The sequence below is a fragment of the Drosophila willistoni genome (genome assembly GCF_018902025.1).
Source record: "Drosophila willistoni isolate 14030-0811.24 chromosome 2L unlocalized genomic scaffold, UCI_dwil_1.1 Seg72.1, whole genome shotgun sequence".
In the NCBI taxonomy this organism is placed as follows: domain Eukaryota; kingdom Metazoa; phylum Arthropoda; class Insecta; order Diptera; family Drosophilidae; genus Drosophila; species Drosophila willistoni.
The window spans coordinates 2691639-2709569 of record NW_025814049.1 but is presented as its reverse complement, the minus strand read 5'-3'; the positions used below and the strand labels follow the sequence as shown (position 1 = coordinate 2709569).

Here is a 17931-nt window from a genome sequence, read left to right as displayed (position 1 = left end):
CATTTCGATGAGATGGCAAAAATATGTAAAACAAAAACTATACAAAAGACACAGATATATATATATATATATATATATATATAGCGATAAAATCCAATTTGTTGTTTGTTATGTCTAAACCTCTCCCAGCCCCTTCTTAATCCCTAATACATTCCGATCTCTCTTGTAACGCCCACGCACACACACACACACACACACATATGAAATAAAGGACAAAGGGCATCTTCTGTAACTGGGTAACAATAAAGAGTCTTTGAATTTTTGGGTGGGTGGTATCAGCTGTTGCGCACTTGTGCCTCATTAAGGGAGCAACCGACCACAAGGACACGTGGATGTAGCAGGCGGCACAAATGCGTTAAGTGCTTGTTGTCAATCACAGTCGAGTGCCTAAGTATCGAGGCAATGTGAAGACGAAGATGGCAAATGAAGTTGGAGTTGTATTAAGGAGGGCAATGACAACAACGTTAAGGATTTCACGCTTCAGAACCTTTAGCTCGAAAACACTTTGGATGAATCACATCGTCTTCCACTCTGGTGGCGGGCCATGATTTGTCAACTCTTAAAAAATAAAGAAGAGCGCAACAGAAAAAAAAACTTTGTTAACTTTTTCTCTCGCACTTTTGTTGGTTTGGATTTTGTTTTCTGCGTTTTGCCGCTTTGCAATGCGTGTGAGCGAATCAATCAAGCGCAAAACTTCAGTAATTAACTTACAGTGAACAGAAACCAAGCGAATCGTTGTCTGATTGATGGGAGGCTCACAGAGTACACAGCAGAGACAGAGAGAGAAAGAGAGAGATAGAGAATGGACAGCAAGGATGGCAAGGCTGGCAAGGCTGGCAAGGATAATACTTAGCAACGCCGCTTAGGATGAAATTTATGCTCTGACCCGCTCCGCTTGCCGTTGCTGCCACCTGCTGAGGCTCATAATTTTAATGAGCTTATTTTATTATACTTAACGCACCAAGAAACTGCCACACCCACTTCCCCTCGCCCTCTCCCCATTGCCCCTTCCGTCCTTATAAGACTTATTATGAAAATTGTTCCTTTTCTTCTTAATTCGCCTGGTTTTTCTCTCATTTTTTTTGTTTTTTGCTCGTCTGTTTCTGTTGTTGTTTTTTTGGTGCTGTCATTTTAAATTAAATTTGCTTTGCTTTCAAAACACCCAGGGCAAGTGGCAAGAGCGGGGCGAATGAGAGAGGCAGGGAGTGGCAAAATCAAACTAATTTCAAGTTCAATAAAGGAAAACCCAAACGAAGAAAAACCCAACCCAGAGGCTATGGTGCTGCCTTTAATCAACGTTACTCATCATCGTCGTCGTCATCATCATCAGGAGCAAAAGCAATAGGAGGAGTAGATGGAGCACTCCCTGACAACCAAAACAAATATTGACACACTTTAAATAATTTATGAAAATAGCCGGACAACAACGTCATTCTAAGGTGGTAAGGAAAAAGCAAGCGACCCATGTCTTCGCCTTGGCAATCGTCATCTCGTAATCGAGTTGAATGAGAAGGCAACAACACACCCAAAGGAGCATGAAGCAAATCGATTAAGAGCTTAACAAGGATTATGCTGGGATAACTCAAACAAGCTTAATATGAGCCACACAGCCAGCAATAAGTTGGGGGTGGTTAAGGAAAAAAGTGAACTAAAGGAAACGAGAAATTAAAGGCAGGTGAATCGAGCATAGGATGAGTTGTGGTTTCTGTGCCCAGTGAGAATTCTCTGACATTAATGAGATACAGCCAGCGAGGTGAAGAAGGCGTGAAGGGTGAGGTTGAGTAGATGAAGGTTTTTTTTTATGCAAATGTTCACCTATTAAAGCAATGAAAAAAGGGGGAAAAAAAGCAGAAAGAAATCAGTTATGCATTTGCATTTGAACTTGAGTAATTTGGCCTTAACTGGCATTTGTGCTGTGTGTATTAACCTTTTACGAGTAATACATATCCATCTCGAATATCAGTTTGATTACACACACACTCACACACACACACACACACAATATACCTATTCCATATGGTCTTTAATGGCATTTTCCGTGTATATATTCATTTCTTCACCTTACATTTTACCTTTTTTTTCTTCCTTCTTTCAAATGGATTACTTGCGCATCATTCTGATGGCAGGCAATGTCTTAAGAGCTAAGTCCCAACAACAGTAAAAAGGAAAGGATGCCAAAGCACTCACAAACACAATTTTATAGAGCAAAATATGTATGTGTATAGGTAAGTGTGTGTGTGTGTGTGTGTATGTGAGTAGGTTCATGTGTGTATGTGTGTGTGTATCTAGTACTTGCCTTTAGGCATCTTCTAACTGCCCGAAAAAGCAAAGCAAACAAAGTCACACCGACCCAACGACAGGTACATAGACTCACACACACACACACACATACACATATATACATATATCAAGAAATATTCGCGTTTCAAGCCCAAAGTAAACACACACAGACACACACCTCCATACCCACACACACACTCTCGGGACTCATAACCAAAATAAGCCGCATTTTTTTTTTAAAGCATATTTCACCAGTCGCCGCGCGTCCAACGAACAGAAATTGGCAAACAAAGCCAAAAGCCTTCTTCACTCTTCCCTTCTTCGTTTTCGTTTCGCTTCTCTTCATCATCATCTCTACGAAAATGGAATTTGCGAAATGAAACTTTAAGCAATGTGGAAAATGAAATTTAAATAACGATTTATGGCCTTTGAAGTATGATTATTTGTACATGGGGGAAAAAAGAGGCGTGACACATCGATGATGTCGAGAGCAGGCGAAAATGCTCTAGAGCATAAACCACCAAAAAAAAAGAAGGTGATAAAAAAGGACATCAACTAGAAACAAATTGGTTAAAACAGTGTGACTAGCAAGCAAAGGCATCAACTGAAAAGGAGTCGCAACTTTAGTTAAATTAAGTAAGTGTAACCAAATATACTCGATTACAGATAAAAACATCTCTTGGCCTAAGATATTTCTGAATGCTTAAGAGAGACATTAAAAACGAGTATCAATATATGTACCTCAACCACATTTTTTGCCAAGCTAAAGATAAACAGATCTAAATTACATTTAATTAGTTAGAAAAGTAACTAAAGAGAAAAAGTCTTTCTAAATTCCAAATAAATCTCCCAGTCAATTTCGATTTGAAGAAACTGAAGAAAGAATATGGAGACATCATACTTATGGCTTATCCATCCAAAATCTCATATTTTTTATTATTACTTTTCATTACCAAATCTCTTGACTGTAAGAGACTTGACTCAACAAAACATTTATCTATGGAAGTGCTCTCTAATCCGACAACCCCTAAGATCTACTCTAGAACCAACTAAACTATTCATTCTTCTCTGCAGAGGTGATTCATTCAAATTTTGTCCTTTTCCATTGTGTAACATCAACACTTTTGGGCCAAAAGCTGGAATTGCCTCACAATTGTTAAGCTTAATCAACTCGAACTTTTTGTTTGTTTTTTCTCATCTGCACATCTATTTTCATGGCCAGCATGGGGTCCATAAGCATAATGAAGATCTAAAATGCCCAGAAATCCATGCAGGCAAACACAGGTGATGCCCGTTTAGATATTCGAAATGGAAGAGAGGATAGAGAGAGAGTGAGGAAACTGCGTGCGTGTTATCAAAATCAAACACAAGGCCGGGATGAAGGTAGGATCCATGTGTGAGCCACGTGGGTGAGTGTATGCAAAGGCTATAGGCAATCAGACCCGGGGACAGGTCTTGTTGCCTGTCGTTCTCCCTGTCGATTCTCTCGTGTGGCATGAAATTGCTTTTTGCTTTTTCGCTAGAGAGGTAACTAAGAGGCGGCTTGGCAGCAACAAGTGAGCGAGCGGTGTAAAAACCCGAATGAGAAAGGAAATGAGAAAAGGTTGTCGCTTGCTTGCTTGGCTTTCCTTTCCTTTTCCAACAATTGTTTGTTCGCAGGAAGTTGTCAGGACATTGTTTACTCTTTATAGGCAGACAGGAACCAGAAGAAGAACGGCGGCAGCGGCGGTCTCAGAAAAAGTCAAAAAACCAGCGGAGAAAAGCAAAAAAAAAAAACGTTACACAAAATATAAAAAAAGAGGCGGCAAGTTTTGGAAGGGCGCAGGGGCATGGAGTGTGGGTATGTAAATTACAAGCGGAATTTAGATTGTAACCTAGCGACTACAAGAGACTACGCGTGGCCGCGACCTTCGCGACGACGACGAAGACGGGGATGACTACGGCGACGAAGAAGACGTGGTGGAGAACGAATTAAATGTGAAAGGACCTCGACGAAATAATCTGCTAAATGTAAGCAAAATGCGAGTGGGTGAGACCACCCATCGGTCGACCGAGAAGTTGGTGGTGGTGGTGGAAAAGGCAGACGATACCTAAATGCCAAAATGGCAATTTGGCAAAAGTTTTGCCCCCAAAGTAAACAGACAAGCAGGCAGCAGGCAAACCTAACCAATGAGCGAGGAACCGTCGAAACGAACGAACGAAGGCACGGACCAGGCCAGGCCAAAACCAAAAGAAAAAAGAAAACAGACGATGCCAAATGGGAAAATGTTGTGAGAGGAGCAAGCATAGGACCTGGACCTGGACCTCAACAAAGTCAAAGCCCCCGTCTTTCACTTTCTTTTACTTTACCTGACATTGCTGCTGCGGGGGTCTTAGCATTTTGGGGGGTGTGAGTTTGCGAGGGGAACTGCCGGCAGCTTTATCTTTCTTTTGGCTTTCAACGTCGTTTCACTTGTTGAGCATTTTGCAATGTGTCAAAGAAATTGAAATTCTGTCAGAGTGTATGTATGTGAGAGCCGGAGGAAAGAGACACCCTTGGTAGACAGGGAATTGAAGCTGCAAGAGTTTAGGGGAAAGAGAGGTTCCTTTCGTTATGGTTTGCTTTAGTTTTACTCATGGGGGATTGGATGGGGTCGGGGTTGGAGGTCTGAATGAATTGCAAAAACTTTGTTATACAGAGCATAATGCAGTCAGGGCACGACTAGAGCTTGGGTAAACCAGACGCCAGTTAAAGCGATTACTTCTACTGCCGCTTTGCTCTGCTCTATTCTCTCTGCTTTTGTCCTTGAAAGATCTGACAGCGAAAGTGCGGTGAAAAAGTTCAAGTGGTCAAATGGGTGGTTCAAGTGCATTCGATGCAGTTGCCCCTCCTCCTCCTCCAAAAGGTAAGTCCGGGCGTGAAATGAGCCGTTAACGTGGCCCAACCATCATTCTTATCAAACCCCCACCGCCCCGCCCAATGTCATAAAATGCATGCAACACTGTTGCAGTCACGAAGGTCGCCATCGCGGTCGAATATCCTGCAGGCAGCTTTTTCTCTTTCACTCTCTCCCTCTCTCTATCTCTATCTCTCTGTGGGCTTCTCGTTTCGTTTGCCTTTCATTTTCGATTCGTTTCTGTTTACACTTGCCGCCAAAAGTGTTTGCCTGGGTGTGACTGAACTGGACAGAGGTTTATTTTTTGGCGGGGGGTACCTGAGGTGGCAAGTCGGTCATTTACTTTTCCAATTATGCAAATGCAAAATTTCACGTGGATATTTTCACTATGATGCGTCGTTGTCAACGCTCTGTCGTCGCATTTCGTCCACATTGTTTCCCTTTTCAATCAAGTGCGTAAAACGACATAATGAGAGAATGTGCCTCTACACTTAATATGCATATGTGTGGGTGTTTGCATTTAATTTTCCAACAGATTGCGCCACCTTCCTTTAATTTTCCACCCAGTGTTTAATGAGCGAACCTCGAGAGGATTCTGACCAGTTGGACAGTTCAGTTTTGCATAATGAGATAGGGAGCTCGGGCATTTTTTCCTTTTACAGACACATGAATGACGGTATTATGCATTCAATGGGCTTGATAATGGAATAATGAACATATTTTTGGCATTTAAATAATCGCACCACGCGCAGTAGTTCAGCCAGTATAAGAGGATCAACTGATGGCCAGCTTCCATTGACATTTTGTATCCAAATATTCCATACTTTTTACATATTTTACATTTTTACTTTCGTTACAGAAAAAAACTATCACAATTTATGCACAGTTAACTTTTTTATCTGTACTGAAACTCATTTAAATACATAGAAGTCCTGTCTGAGTGGACATGACATTGACAGGGCGACATAAATATTTTGGTAAAAGGAATGTTTTCATCTCAATAAACTCCGTAATTAAGGATAAAATTTAAAATTATTTAGACATGTTAGTCACAGTACAAAGCTAAAAAGGACTTAAACAAAGTTAAAAAATGTAACCGAAAGTGCTCGGTTGTTGGCCGGGCTTAGTTTTGGCCCTATAAAATGTAAACAACTAGGCCAAATAAAGAAAGGAATATGTCATTGAAAAGCTAAATTCAATAGGTAATTATTTTGGAAAGAAGGCATATTGATTTGAGCATCGTGGCAATATTTATAACGCATTTTATAAAGACATTTGTTGTTGTCATCTTAAAAGAGCGGAACAATATAACGAAATAAATAAAAAGAAATAAAGTCGCATCTAAAATTAAAAATCTGTTTTGATATACACCATTTCTCGAAATCTAGGGAATGGAATCATCGATTTTAAATAAATCATTTGATCTGTTAATACGTATAGCCGATTGCAAGTAATTAAGATTAATAATTGTTGGTTTTTAAACTTTAATTCCAATATAGTCGCAGATCTAAATCACAATTTAGTGATACATTTTCCCTCAAAAGCCTTTTCTAGCACCGGCCACGTCCAGCCGCCGTACCGATGATCAAATTTTGTATTTTCGAATTTTGATTATGATTTTCTCGAATCCGAAGTATCTTAATAAAAGAAAAATAATCGTTAATTGTTGGTAACTGTATTAAGATAATGTTTCGCAAATTTTGTCATTACAGTCTTCGTCCTTTTTCATTCCAACGCAATTTGACCCCATTCAGTCTGGTCAGTTATCTAGCACCTTTCTTTAATTCTTCAATTTGGTGGATAGACCTATAAATCCTTTGAAAAATTATAATATTTGTTGAACTTTACTAAACTTGAAACCAGAAATATTGAATTTATGCCCAATTCTAGTAGTAGTAGTAGTAAAGTAGTCCTGTTTTAAGGATAGGAACTAAAAAGAATGTAAAATAAAGACCGTATTTTTTAACGAAGTACTGATGGCTACAAATATTTGTATCCTTTTTAAAGTTCTTTCTTTTTTGGCAAATAAATAAAGATAAATACTTTTCCCTATTCAATTGCCTATTCCATGCCTCTCAGTGGTTTTTCTGTAATATCCATAAATCAATACGAGGTTTTGGCACGTGTCCAAATTGGCCAAAACTAATTTTAAATATGATAACGATAACAAATCTATAATATAATCGATGGGGTATAAAAACATTGCTCCTGAATTCTCGGTAATTCGCGTGGCTTTCTTTAAGTTGAACGAATTAAAATAACAAAAACATTTATTTATGGTTTAATAACTTTGTTTTGCTTCCATGATTTATGACCATTATGTTGACCATAAGAACTTCTCAAAAATTGCTCTTTGCTGCTTTTATTTTGACCACCCCACTTAACTTTGAAAACAATATTCAAATTTTTGATTTTTATGTTTTGGCTTTTTGGGAAAAGTTATGCTCAGGCTCTTGCTCTTTGGGAGTTTAAGGTTTAATGGTTTTTTGGGCTAAACTTTCTCTGCCACGTGATATTGATATTTGAATTTTGTGAAATAACCGTAATTATGCAAAAAGATTTCAAAGTTTACTTGAATTAACGAGGAATTTGTAGCCAATGTTAAGAGCTCTGGCAGTTGCTTACAGAAATCTTAAAGCTCTTAAGCCATTCTAACCCCATCATTGCCACTCGCTAATGGTTAGAAGCACACACACACACTCACACACAGAAATATACACACATATGGCATTGGCATTGTTTCGCCAGAACTCCTCCCATCATGATCATCATCATCTACATCATCATGAGATTTCTTCAAACACCCTTCATCATTTACCTCGAAACTAACCAAGATTTTCGCACAATCATAATCATAATAATAATGGCATTGGCGGCAGCTGAAGCGGAAATAATGAGGCGAAGCGGCGGGATTTTCCATTTTTTTTTTTTGGCCCTCTTTCTCTCTCTCTCTGGTATGCCAACTCTTGTCGTTGTTGTTAACGACGACGACAGCGCCAGATTCCTGCGGTTTGATTGATGTCTAAACCACTACCAAAAACTAAACTTGTTGCCCATTTTTACCCCTTAACTAACTACAAACCAGACGCCCCCATTTACACTTAGTCTTTAAGCAAATGCAAAAGGCTAGCAATCAGCCAAACGAGTTGTGTCCCATAAAATGCACATGAAATTTAAAAATAAAAAAAAAAGAACACACACTTGACAGGCCACACGCCACCCGTTGTCCCTCCTTTGAAACCAACCACCTGGCTAGGTAACCCACCTGGACGCCTGCCGCTTTTATTGAGAAATGGCCCCCGAGGAGAAATGGCTCTGCTGAAGCTGAAGTCGAAGAAGAAGCCGTGTCCGTCTGGACATTAGTTTTATGTGCGCTGCTCAAGGACCCCCAAGAAATGGCAAAGTCACCTCAAACCCCTACTTAACCTTAGAGAAGTTTAAGAGAAACCAGAAATAAGCTTTTGCAGAGAGCTTTTTTGATTTCGCCTCTCTCTGTCTCTCTTAGAACAAGTAATGGAAAGCGTTCAGGGGCGTCGGCCTAGTTAATTTGTATTTCGGGGGTTGCTACCCCCAAAAAACACGATAACAGGGTCAAACATAGAGTCTAGGTGCTGTCATGGTTACCAATCGCGCCAAGGGAAAGACGATGACAGGTGCTTGGGTTGGTTTGGTTTGAGTTTGTTTACCAGCGAGAAAATTGTCAAAGAAAACAGTACAAATTGTCAATGAAAAGTCATAGGAAATGACTCAACGAAGTGTAATGATCACGGATCTGGATCAAACCGACCAGGAACAGACAACGGAAAAGGTGCATGGACACTCCGCGACCCAGCCAAAGCCAAGAAATCGAAAAGTCTTACAAACTTTAGCGGGTAATTTTAGTCGTCGCTCAAGAAGTGTGGAAATTGAACATCGCCAGGACACAACTGGGACACAGACCAAAAAGAGAGATCGCACCCTAAATGGACTGGTAGGTTTTGCATCCAAATTATAAGATGGCTTCTCAATTTTGAGATTATCATTTTAGCTGCAGGCCAAGGAACAACAATTGGAACAATTGCTGCAACGTCTCTCGACGCTCCATAAATACAATGACCAGTTCGCTCAGGAGAATGAGAAACTGCGTCAGGATAGCACACAATTGGAACGTCGTCTCTCCCAAGCGGAACAGGAAGTTGCGAATTGTCCACGTTGTCAGCAGTTAAGCCAGAAACTTTCCACCATAAATGCTCAGAATAAAACATTAATTAACGATGTGGATATGCTAAAGACTCTAGTCTTTCGTTTGAATGTTCAAATCGAGAGCTATCAGGATCAGCGTAGGCAGGCTGGCGGGGATAAAGGGGGAGGAGAAGGTGGCACTAACATTGTGTCCACACTTCCACAGTCCTATGAGCTTCCTGCCCATACATTGGGCCCCTTACTCCAGGCCTACGACGAGACCATCCGGGATAAGGATGCTCTTCTCACCCAGTATAGTACAGAGTTTGAGCATTTTACAGGTGAATTAAAGCGCGCCCTAGAGGAAAATACCAAACTGGTGAGTCTAAAACTTTTAATTCTTCTTTTTTGAACGTATTTACAAAGGAAATCCTTTTCAGCTGCAATCACAGGAGCAGCTCCGTCGAGAGGTTGGCAGCTGGCGAGAGGAACGCGTGTGTCTTCAGGCCCAATTGGGTGTTTGTCGTTCCAAGGCCGAGGCACAGATGCGCAAAACCGATTTGGCCAAAGAGAAACTAGTCGAAGTGATGCATTGCTATGAACAAAGGATGCAGACTTTGCTCTTGGACATGGATCATTTGCAGGCTGCCTATGCTCGCACCAAATCCGAATTGGCTGCCATGAAAAGCACAACAGCAACAACACCACCAGCAGCACCACAGCCGTCTCCACCCGCAGCTCCTGCCCTTGCCGATCTTCAGGAAGCTGCAGTACAGCAATGCAAAAGTCTATTGGAACAACTGAAGCAAGAGCATCTGCGAGAGCGTTCAACATTGGAGGAACAATTGCAAACAAGTAATTTGCGTGCCGCTTCGCTTATGCGCAGCACAGAGAAGGCCAAACATGCCAGAGATCGCCTGAAGGCGCGTCTCCGTATGGCTCTGCAGTGGGCCCAAAAGCTGGAAGCTGGCCAGGCCGAGATGCGAGACACCTACGATGCTGTTCGCCGTCTAGAAGTGTTGGTCAAGCATAAAGAATCCCAATTGCGTGGCCTCCATGCGCGTAATGTCGAAGAGTTGGAAAAATTGCGGCAAAAGCTGCAACAAAAAGATGAAACCATTAGAAATTTGTTACGTGGCAAACTAGAGCGACGTCCAGCCGTTGATTAGTCAATTGCCTAGCACAATAGATGGTTGACCCTCCTAATAGAAATCCTCCCACACAGGATTCTGTGTGATTAACTCCATGCATTAATAAAAAGCGGCACTTAGGCATTTACAAAACATTTCCACAAATCGGAAGACCTAAATTAATTTACAAATTTTAAATTCTCTACGGTTCAAGACAATGAAAACGATTTTGGTGACCCCGACATAATATCGGGAATATTCACCCAAAGACATTAAGACAGAGACCGTTAACAATTAAAAATATATAATTTCAATACAAAATACATCAATAACTTAGCATAGAAAGCTTTTTAAGCACAGCAATACTAGACTCGATACGGTATCAGCCAGATTCCACCAACTGTTCAGCCTCATCGATGACTGCATTTGCTATTGCTGTATCTCCTCCTCCAGCTGCACCACTTGCACCGCCGCCGGCGCATACCACGCACGCCTTGGGAACCGTTTGCTCTATGTACATGGTAATTCGTTCTAGAACCTGCTGTGCAACTTCTCGCATCAGCTGCTCGTAACGGGCAACGCCCAACTGAGATTGTAGCGATTGAAGCTGCCATTTGAGGTATTCGGTAAGGGGTATTTTATAAACGGGATCCTTGAGAACGAGCTGGCGATTCCGATCGTCATGGTAGGTCTTCCCGTGATAGCTTTTTATATGGAAATCTTCGCCACTGCCAAATTGATATTGAAATTCGTCCAAGTCTAATTGATGTTCATCGTGGATTACCAACGAGTCGTAATAGCGTGGCGTTGTCTTGGCATCGCCCTCCTCGACAACGGAATATTGCTTGTCCATCACTTCCCGCAGAGTTTCGTCCACCAGCTGTAAGATGTGAGGTAAGCGGGTCAAAAGCAATTCATTGTCACCGAAGATCGAGGCAAAGGCCAGGCAAAAAAGTTTCCTCTTCTCGGCGTGCGTGTCGGGCACTAGGGGGAAGAACTCAATCCACACATCTAGAATGCGTGCCAAGGCATCTGCTTGCGGAAGTTCCTGGACCACAGACATAAATACCGTCTGGTCAATGAGTAGCGTCCGAGCTACAATGGTCAGATACCAGCCCATGATCATGGGAAAATCCTGCCTGAGATAAACCTGTTGGAACACAAATGGCAAAGCGGGTCGCACAAGACGCAACCCCATCGTAGCATCCGTTTTTAGGCATGTCTCAAATATTCTCAGCATGGCAATAATGCCCTCTGTGCGTATATCCTCAAACGAACGGACACAGTAGGACACGAATCCTTCACCATAGCGACTCAGATAGACCTGAGCATCGAGTAGAATGTAGGCATGTATAAGTTGAAGCACAGTGCGTAAATTCTCCGATGACATCTCGATAATGGGCAACAGATGATCACAGAGAACTAAAAGTTCGGGTGTCAATTGGGTGGAATTTCCAATCACAGCCAGCCAAAGCATGATCCCATCCTCTATCAGATACACATGAGAGAGTTGCTATTAATTGAAAAATAATTAGCAATCGAACTGAATTTAAATTCCAAGCTTAACTCACCTGAAGATCTGTGCTAAGCTCAATCACGCTATAGAGGAAGGGTTTCATAGGCTCAGGCACATCGCGTATGGTACGCACCAGCTGCTCCAAGGTCCCAATGATTGCACAACGCAGTAAATCATATTTCTCGCTCTCCCGCCATAGAAGCGGCAAATAGGATATAAATTGAAGAGCCTGAGGTTCGATATATTCGCTCATCTTTTCCACCAACAGGGTCATGGTGCCTAGGACCACAATTTTGCTATCGCATTCACCCGCCTCGTGCAACAGCAGGAAGAGGGCCTCGAAGAGTGGTGAGAAGTATGGATGAAATGATTCGGGCATAAACTCAAAGTCATCGATAAGAAGATTTAAAGTTCTCGCTGATGCCAAGCGCGTGGGCATATCTTCCTGGGGGCGCAGCAAATGCAGACACGCCTCGTAGGCCAGTGGACGCAGTTCGCGTGATAATTGAACCCCGACCCAGTGACCCACCAGCCAAATGATACGTCTTCGTAGTATCCGGAAATTAGGAGCTTCAATCTTGAGTTCTGACAACAATTGCGAGGTCAGCCAGTTACCGAAATCCAGACGATTGAAAAAATAAAACGAGGTCTGTCCCAAGGCATTGTAGATGGCATCTTTCAGAAGAATAGACTTTAAATCCGATTCCGGCGTCAACTGGAGCTCTTGGGCTCTTCTCACATACTTCAGGACTTCGGCTATCATCACAGCCGAGTACTGGGTGAAACAGGTGACATATAATGTCTCTACACTGGCTCGTAGCGAATACTTCCAGGCATCGCCACCGCCATCATCTTGATCATAGCCCTCGGGATCCTGTTGCCACTCTTCAAGCTCTTGCTGGGTCAGCAGAAAGTAGTGAGTCACCATCTTTTCACTCATATATGTAATCCGTTCCTCGGTGAAGAATTTCAATTGCGCCTGTCCGGCGGAGGCCAATAGCTCGTCCTCCAAGGATTGGGCACCCTCGGCTTCAGGTGCAGCTGGCGCACTAATGCTATCATTGCCACTCAACATAATGCCCTTAAGCATATTGATGGCCTGAATGGCAAAGTTGCTAAAGTTCATTCGATCGCCGGTGTCAAAGATAAGGCCAGTGCCTTCGTGAAACACATAATGGAAGCTAAACTCCAGAGCCACCGAGACGAAGCGGGCAAAGGAGAGGGCACGTCGCTCCATGAATTCGTTGAGGGATTTCATCATCTTCAAAATGAAGCGTTCCAATTCAGCTATAAGCGGAGATCCACGATTTGGACCCAGGCGCAGTTGATAGCGTAATTCGAGACACTCACGCAATCGTTCAAAAAGTTGCTCCACAAACTGCATGTGATCGGGGCTCTTATATTGCTTAGCACAGCCATAGACGAGGAGTTTCCGCAGTGATCTCATCACAATGTAGGCTCGTTGTAAGATGCTCAGAGCCTCCGCCTCAAGCTGGGCATCCTGGCTACCGCTGGCACAAATCCTTTTGATTAACTGCAGACAGCGATTGGTGAGCACCGCCCAAATGTCCCAGGCCAAGTAGCCAAAAATTTGAGTGCCCAATTCCTCGAAGGCTCGTTGCTCGGCCATCAGGCGGCGTGAGGCCAATGCTTTCAACACATAATGTAGCACCAAAAGAATTCTTTGCTGCAGGGCGGCATCTGTATTTTCTGCCGCATTGCATGTCTGTAGCTGCTTCATAAGGGTGGGCAACAAATCTGGCCAGAAACGCGGGTAATCAGTGCGGGCCAGTCTGCCCAGCAGGACAGCCACTTGCAGGCCAACTTGTGGTACTTCCTCTAAATTGTAATGCTGCAGAAGGACATCTCGGATCTGCTGCTTTTGTTCGGCAGGCAACTCGTGTCTGGAATTTGGTCGCCAATAGCGTTCTATTCCATTCTTTAGATACACTGCGGCCATCCAACGCACTTTAACATCATTCTCATCCTGGGCATTTACGCCTCCCTCCCCTTCAGGACGGCCGGCGGCGACAGCAGGCAATTTCATACTGAGACGCGCTATTGTTGGGAAAAAGCCCGGCTGTTGCTCCCATTCTCTAAGCTGGGCTTCGGCCTTTTGGACTATCTCGTGACTGGGATTTGTGGCCGCCTGCAAAGTTTGTGCAACCAGATGCAGTTGCTCGGCAGTAGCCATAATTTAATTTTGATTTTAATGCCTCTGCAGCCAGCCCTTCCTGCCGTTCTTTTCCTATGCGATGTGGCAACGCTGCAATATCGATTGGTCACAACCTAATTTATCGATTGTAGCTGTGACCAACACAAAGTCGTGATTTCGAAATTATTAATTTGAAAACTATGAAAATGTGTTACGAGTTGGAAATTAATTGATTACGATTTACTTAAAAATATTCCCGATCAGCATTTGTAGATTATTCGCTTTTGTTTATAAATCAGTTATATATTCATAATTGGAAATTTAATTTTAGTTTATTTGTTTCAAGGCGATTTATACATATATAAAATACCAAGTTATTTAATTTTCTGTTTTCAACAGTGAAGGTGTTTGTTTGTTTTCTTTGTTTTGTTTTTTACTTATTTTCACTTATTGTGAATTGCATATGAGAGTGATTTTGTGATTTCACGATAGGGCACGAAAAATTACCATCTCTATTGTGCAATGATAGCAGCAGTCAGCTGATTGATTGGCAACGTAAACACAAATATTTCTTTGAATCGGAAAAATAGATAAGACACACATTTGACATCATGCTGAAGGCTGTAATCCTTATTGGGGGACCACAGAAAGGGACACGATTTCGTCCCCTCTCCCTGGACACGCCCAAACCGTTATTTCCTCTTGCCGGTCGTCCTTTGATTGCCCACCACATTGAGGCATGTGTTCAATTGAAGGAATTGAGGGAAATCCTTATAATAGGATATTATCCACAAACGCAAATGGAGGGATTTGTAAGCGATATGCAGAGCTTATATAGCAGCAGCAACATCAACATCAGGTGAGAATTAGAGCCAACGGGCAGCTAAAAGTTAAAGTAATGACGTGTCTCATTTTCCCCGTATAGATACCTTCAGGAATTCACTTCGTTGGGGACTGCTGGAGGCATGTACCACTTTCGTGATCAAATACGGGCCGGCAATCCGCGCGCCTTCTTCGTGCTCAATGGCGATGTGTGTGCCGATTTTCCACTTCAGGAGCTCTATGATTTTCACACACAGCGCCCGCCCAGTGCTTTGGTGACCATTATGAGTACGGAGGCGACACGTCAACAGTCCTTGCACTACGGCTGTCTCGTTTTCGATCGCGGAAGTGGCGCCGTCTCTCACTACGTGGAGAAACCGAGTTCATATGTCTCCACATTCATCAATTGCGGCGTCTATGTATGCTCCATGGATATATTCACCATACTAGCCCAGATATTCCATGCTCGTGGGCAGGAGTATAACTGTGTTGGTTTCTGCAATGGCAATGGCAGGGATCAGGGTCACATCAAGTGGGAACAAGAAGTACTTACACCTCTGGCTGGTACGGATAAACTTTTCGCCATGCCTGTACCCAATTGGTGGTCACAATTGAAGACAGCCGGCTCGGCGATTTATGCAAATCGTCATTATTTGGGTTTGTACAAGAAGACGCATCCGGAACGACTTGCTAACGTTGGTACTAAACGCGGCGAAGGCGATGGAAGTCTAATCTGCACAGTCTATCCTGACGTCTATGTGCATCCCAGTGCCTCAGTCCATCATTCAGCTGTGGTGGGTGTATAAAACCTTCAAATCAAGAATCTGTTTTAAATTTTTCTTTTCTTAAAGCTTGGTCCCAACGTCGCCATTGGTCCTGGCGTTACCATTGGCCCTGGTGTTCGCATTCGCGAATCAATTGTTCTCGAACAAGCTCAGATAAAGGATCACACTTTAATACTTCATTCAATAGTTGGTCGTGGCTCCACTATCGGCGCTTGGGCAAGAGTTGAGGGCACGCCCAGTGATCCAGATGCAAATAAACCATTTGCCAAAATGGAAAATCCGCCACTTTTCAACAATGAAGGCAAACTAAATCCGTCTATAACCATATTGGGTGAGTAACTTACAGCTAGCTACATTTAATGGATTTTAATTTGTGTCTCCTTTTACTTGGCAGGTTGTTTTGTCCAAGTGCCAGCTGAGAAGATCCTTTTAAATAGTATTGTCCTGCCGCACAAAGAACTTAGCCGCAGCTTCAAAAATGAAATCATCTTGTAATGATCAATACCAAAAATTAAAGGTGGACCAAGTGACAGTCAAGGACATGCCTATATATCGATTTATTTGTTTCATCTTTTATCAGTATGCCATTTTATATATATATTTAAATACTATATCTTGTACATTTGTTTTTTATCTGTGCAATATTAAAATTATTTAACCATTTGAGAACATGAACTAAAAAATCGCCAGACTATAGACTAAGGATCTTAATAGTTCGTCGTACTCTTGATGCTAAGTTATAGTCGACTATCTTTTTGAGTTTTTAACAATTCTTGAAATGAATTCATCGGTCGGCCATTGATCAAGCTTTTGGCAAAGTAATCTCAACTTTATATAAACTAGAGAACTCTGTATATCCACATTTACTTTATTTTTAAAATTGTAAAATTGTTTTTTAAAATATGTAAATAGAACTCTAAATATTCAGTACATAATTTACCTACGCCAAATTTCCAAACTGCTTACCGATCTTTCGGTCGATGTAACTTGAAAAAGTTTTTCGAAATTAAGACATTCTGAAATTGACGATCTGTTACATTGGCCCTTGTAAGGGTTAATACGTGCATGACAGTCTTGCTTGATGGCCAGGTAAGTTGCCCACGCATACAGTCACACTCACGACAGCCTGCTCTCAATCTCCCACACACACACACATGCGCTCACTCTCTCTCTCTCTCTCGCTGGCTTGCTCATTGACTGGTGTTTCGACCAACGTTCTTCGTATATCAGAGCCAGTTAGTTGTCATTTGTATTGCCTGCTGCCTGTTGCTAGTTGTTGCATTAGGGGCACTGGCAATTTAAAAGTAATTTCCAAATCAAAAATATACTAATATTAGTGTTTAGTAATTGAGTTTAGCGCAAGGCAAAAAAAAAATAAAACAAAATTATCATTTTAATGATGGCTTTTTGTGTGTGGAGCTAAATGGCTAAGCCAAAATAAATAGAACCAAAAACATACAGGTATGTAGGTACGTAGGCAATATTCTCTCTGTTGGTAGTTGAGCAACAACGTCGGCAGAATGTGAAGAAGAAGCATTGCACAGGTGTGTGTGTGTGTATGTTTGTGTGTTTCAATGGGTGAGTATGCAGGTAACTTCTAAAGCGAGAGAGCGAGCGCTACTTGAGAAAGAAAGAGCGAGTGACCAAGTCATGCTCACTGAGCGTAACTGTTGTCAGCGTGGGAAAACTACAAAAGGGGGCCAAATTAAATGTAGATCCTCTCAAGCTAAGCTTTTGCCTAAGCCACTGTAATTTTGGAAGTTTGTTTATTACATGGTTTGCTCTCGCTCTCTGTCTTCTTCTATCAGCCGAGTTGCCAACCATTTTGTATAAAATCTGCCTATTGGCAAACAGAATTAAATTTTCTCCATATACAATTTGTGCGTGCTGGAATCTTGTTTGGCATGCCACTGCAAACGCTCTCACTGGCAGTAGCGCTCTCTCTCTCTCTCTCTCTCTCTCTCTCTGTACACCTGAGCTGCGACTGCGCTCACCGATGGGCCAAGCTTAGCTCACTTACCTTCCTGCCTACCTGTGGGCCGACAACGTCGATCAGTTGATTTTTTAACCTGGAGACAAGCGCACGCGACGGTCCCCAAAAAGAAACTAGAAAAATACAGAAAAAAAACATACACACACTTATAGCCAACTCTCTCACACACACACATACATAAGTCTTTATACACACTCACCTTTGCGCCTCGTC

General features: G+C 42.3%; 3 protein-coding genes across 3 annotated transcripts; 2 read left to right on the top strand and 1 right to left on the bottom strand.

The window, feature by feature from the left end:
* Positions 1-8871: 8871 nt before the first annotated feature.
* LOC6646198 (protein Cep89 homolog) lies at positions 8872-10750 on the top strand. The gene is made up of 3 exons (XM_002068741.3): positions 8872-9126; positions 9184-9696; positions 9758-10750. Exons 1-3 carry the CDS (start codon positions 8899-8901, stop codon positions 10484-10486), a joined length of 1470 nt encoding a protein of 489 aa, XP_002068777.1. The 5' UTR covers positions 8872-8898; the 3' UTR covers positions 10487-10750.
* Positions 10735-14224, bottom strand: LOC6646199 (importin-11). The gene is made up of 2 exons (XM_002068742.3): positions 12019-14224; positions 10735-11960 (listed from the first exon to the last, which is right to left on the bottom strand). Exons 1-2 carry the CDS (start codon positions 14155-14157, stop codon positions 10830-10832), a joined length of 3270 nt encoding a protein of 1089 aa, XP_002068778.1. The 5' UTR covers positions 14158-14224; the 3' UTR covers positions 10735-10829.
* A 345-nt stretch (positions 14225-14569) lies between these two features.
* On the top strand, positions 14570-16345 carry LOC6646154 (mannose-1-phosphate guanyltransferase alpha). Its single transcript, XM_002068743.4, has 4 exons — positions 14570-14977; positions 15044-15734; positions 15792-16056; positions 16120-16345. The coding sequence occupies exons 1-4, from the start codon at positions 14730-14732 to the stop codon at positions 16218-16220; spliced, it is 1305 nt and encodes a 434-aa protein (XP_002068779.1). The 5' UTR covers positions 14570-14729; the 3' UTR covers positions 16221-16345.
* Positions 16346-17931: the final 1586 nt, after the last annotated feature.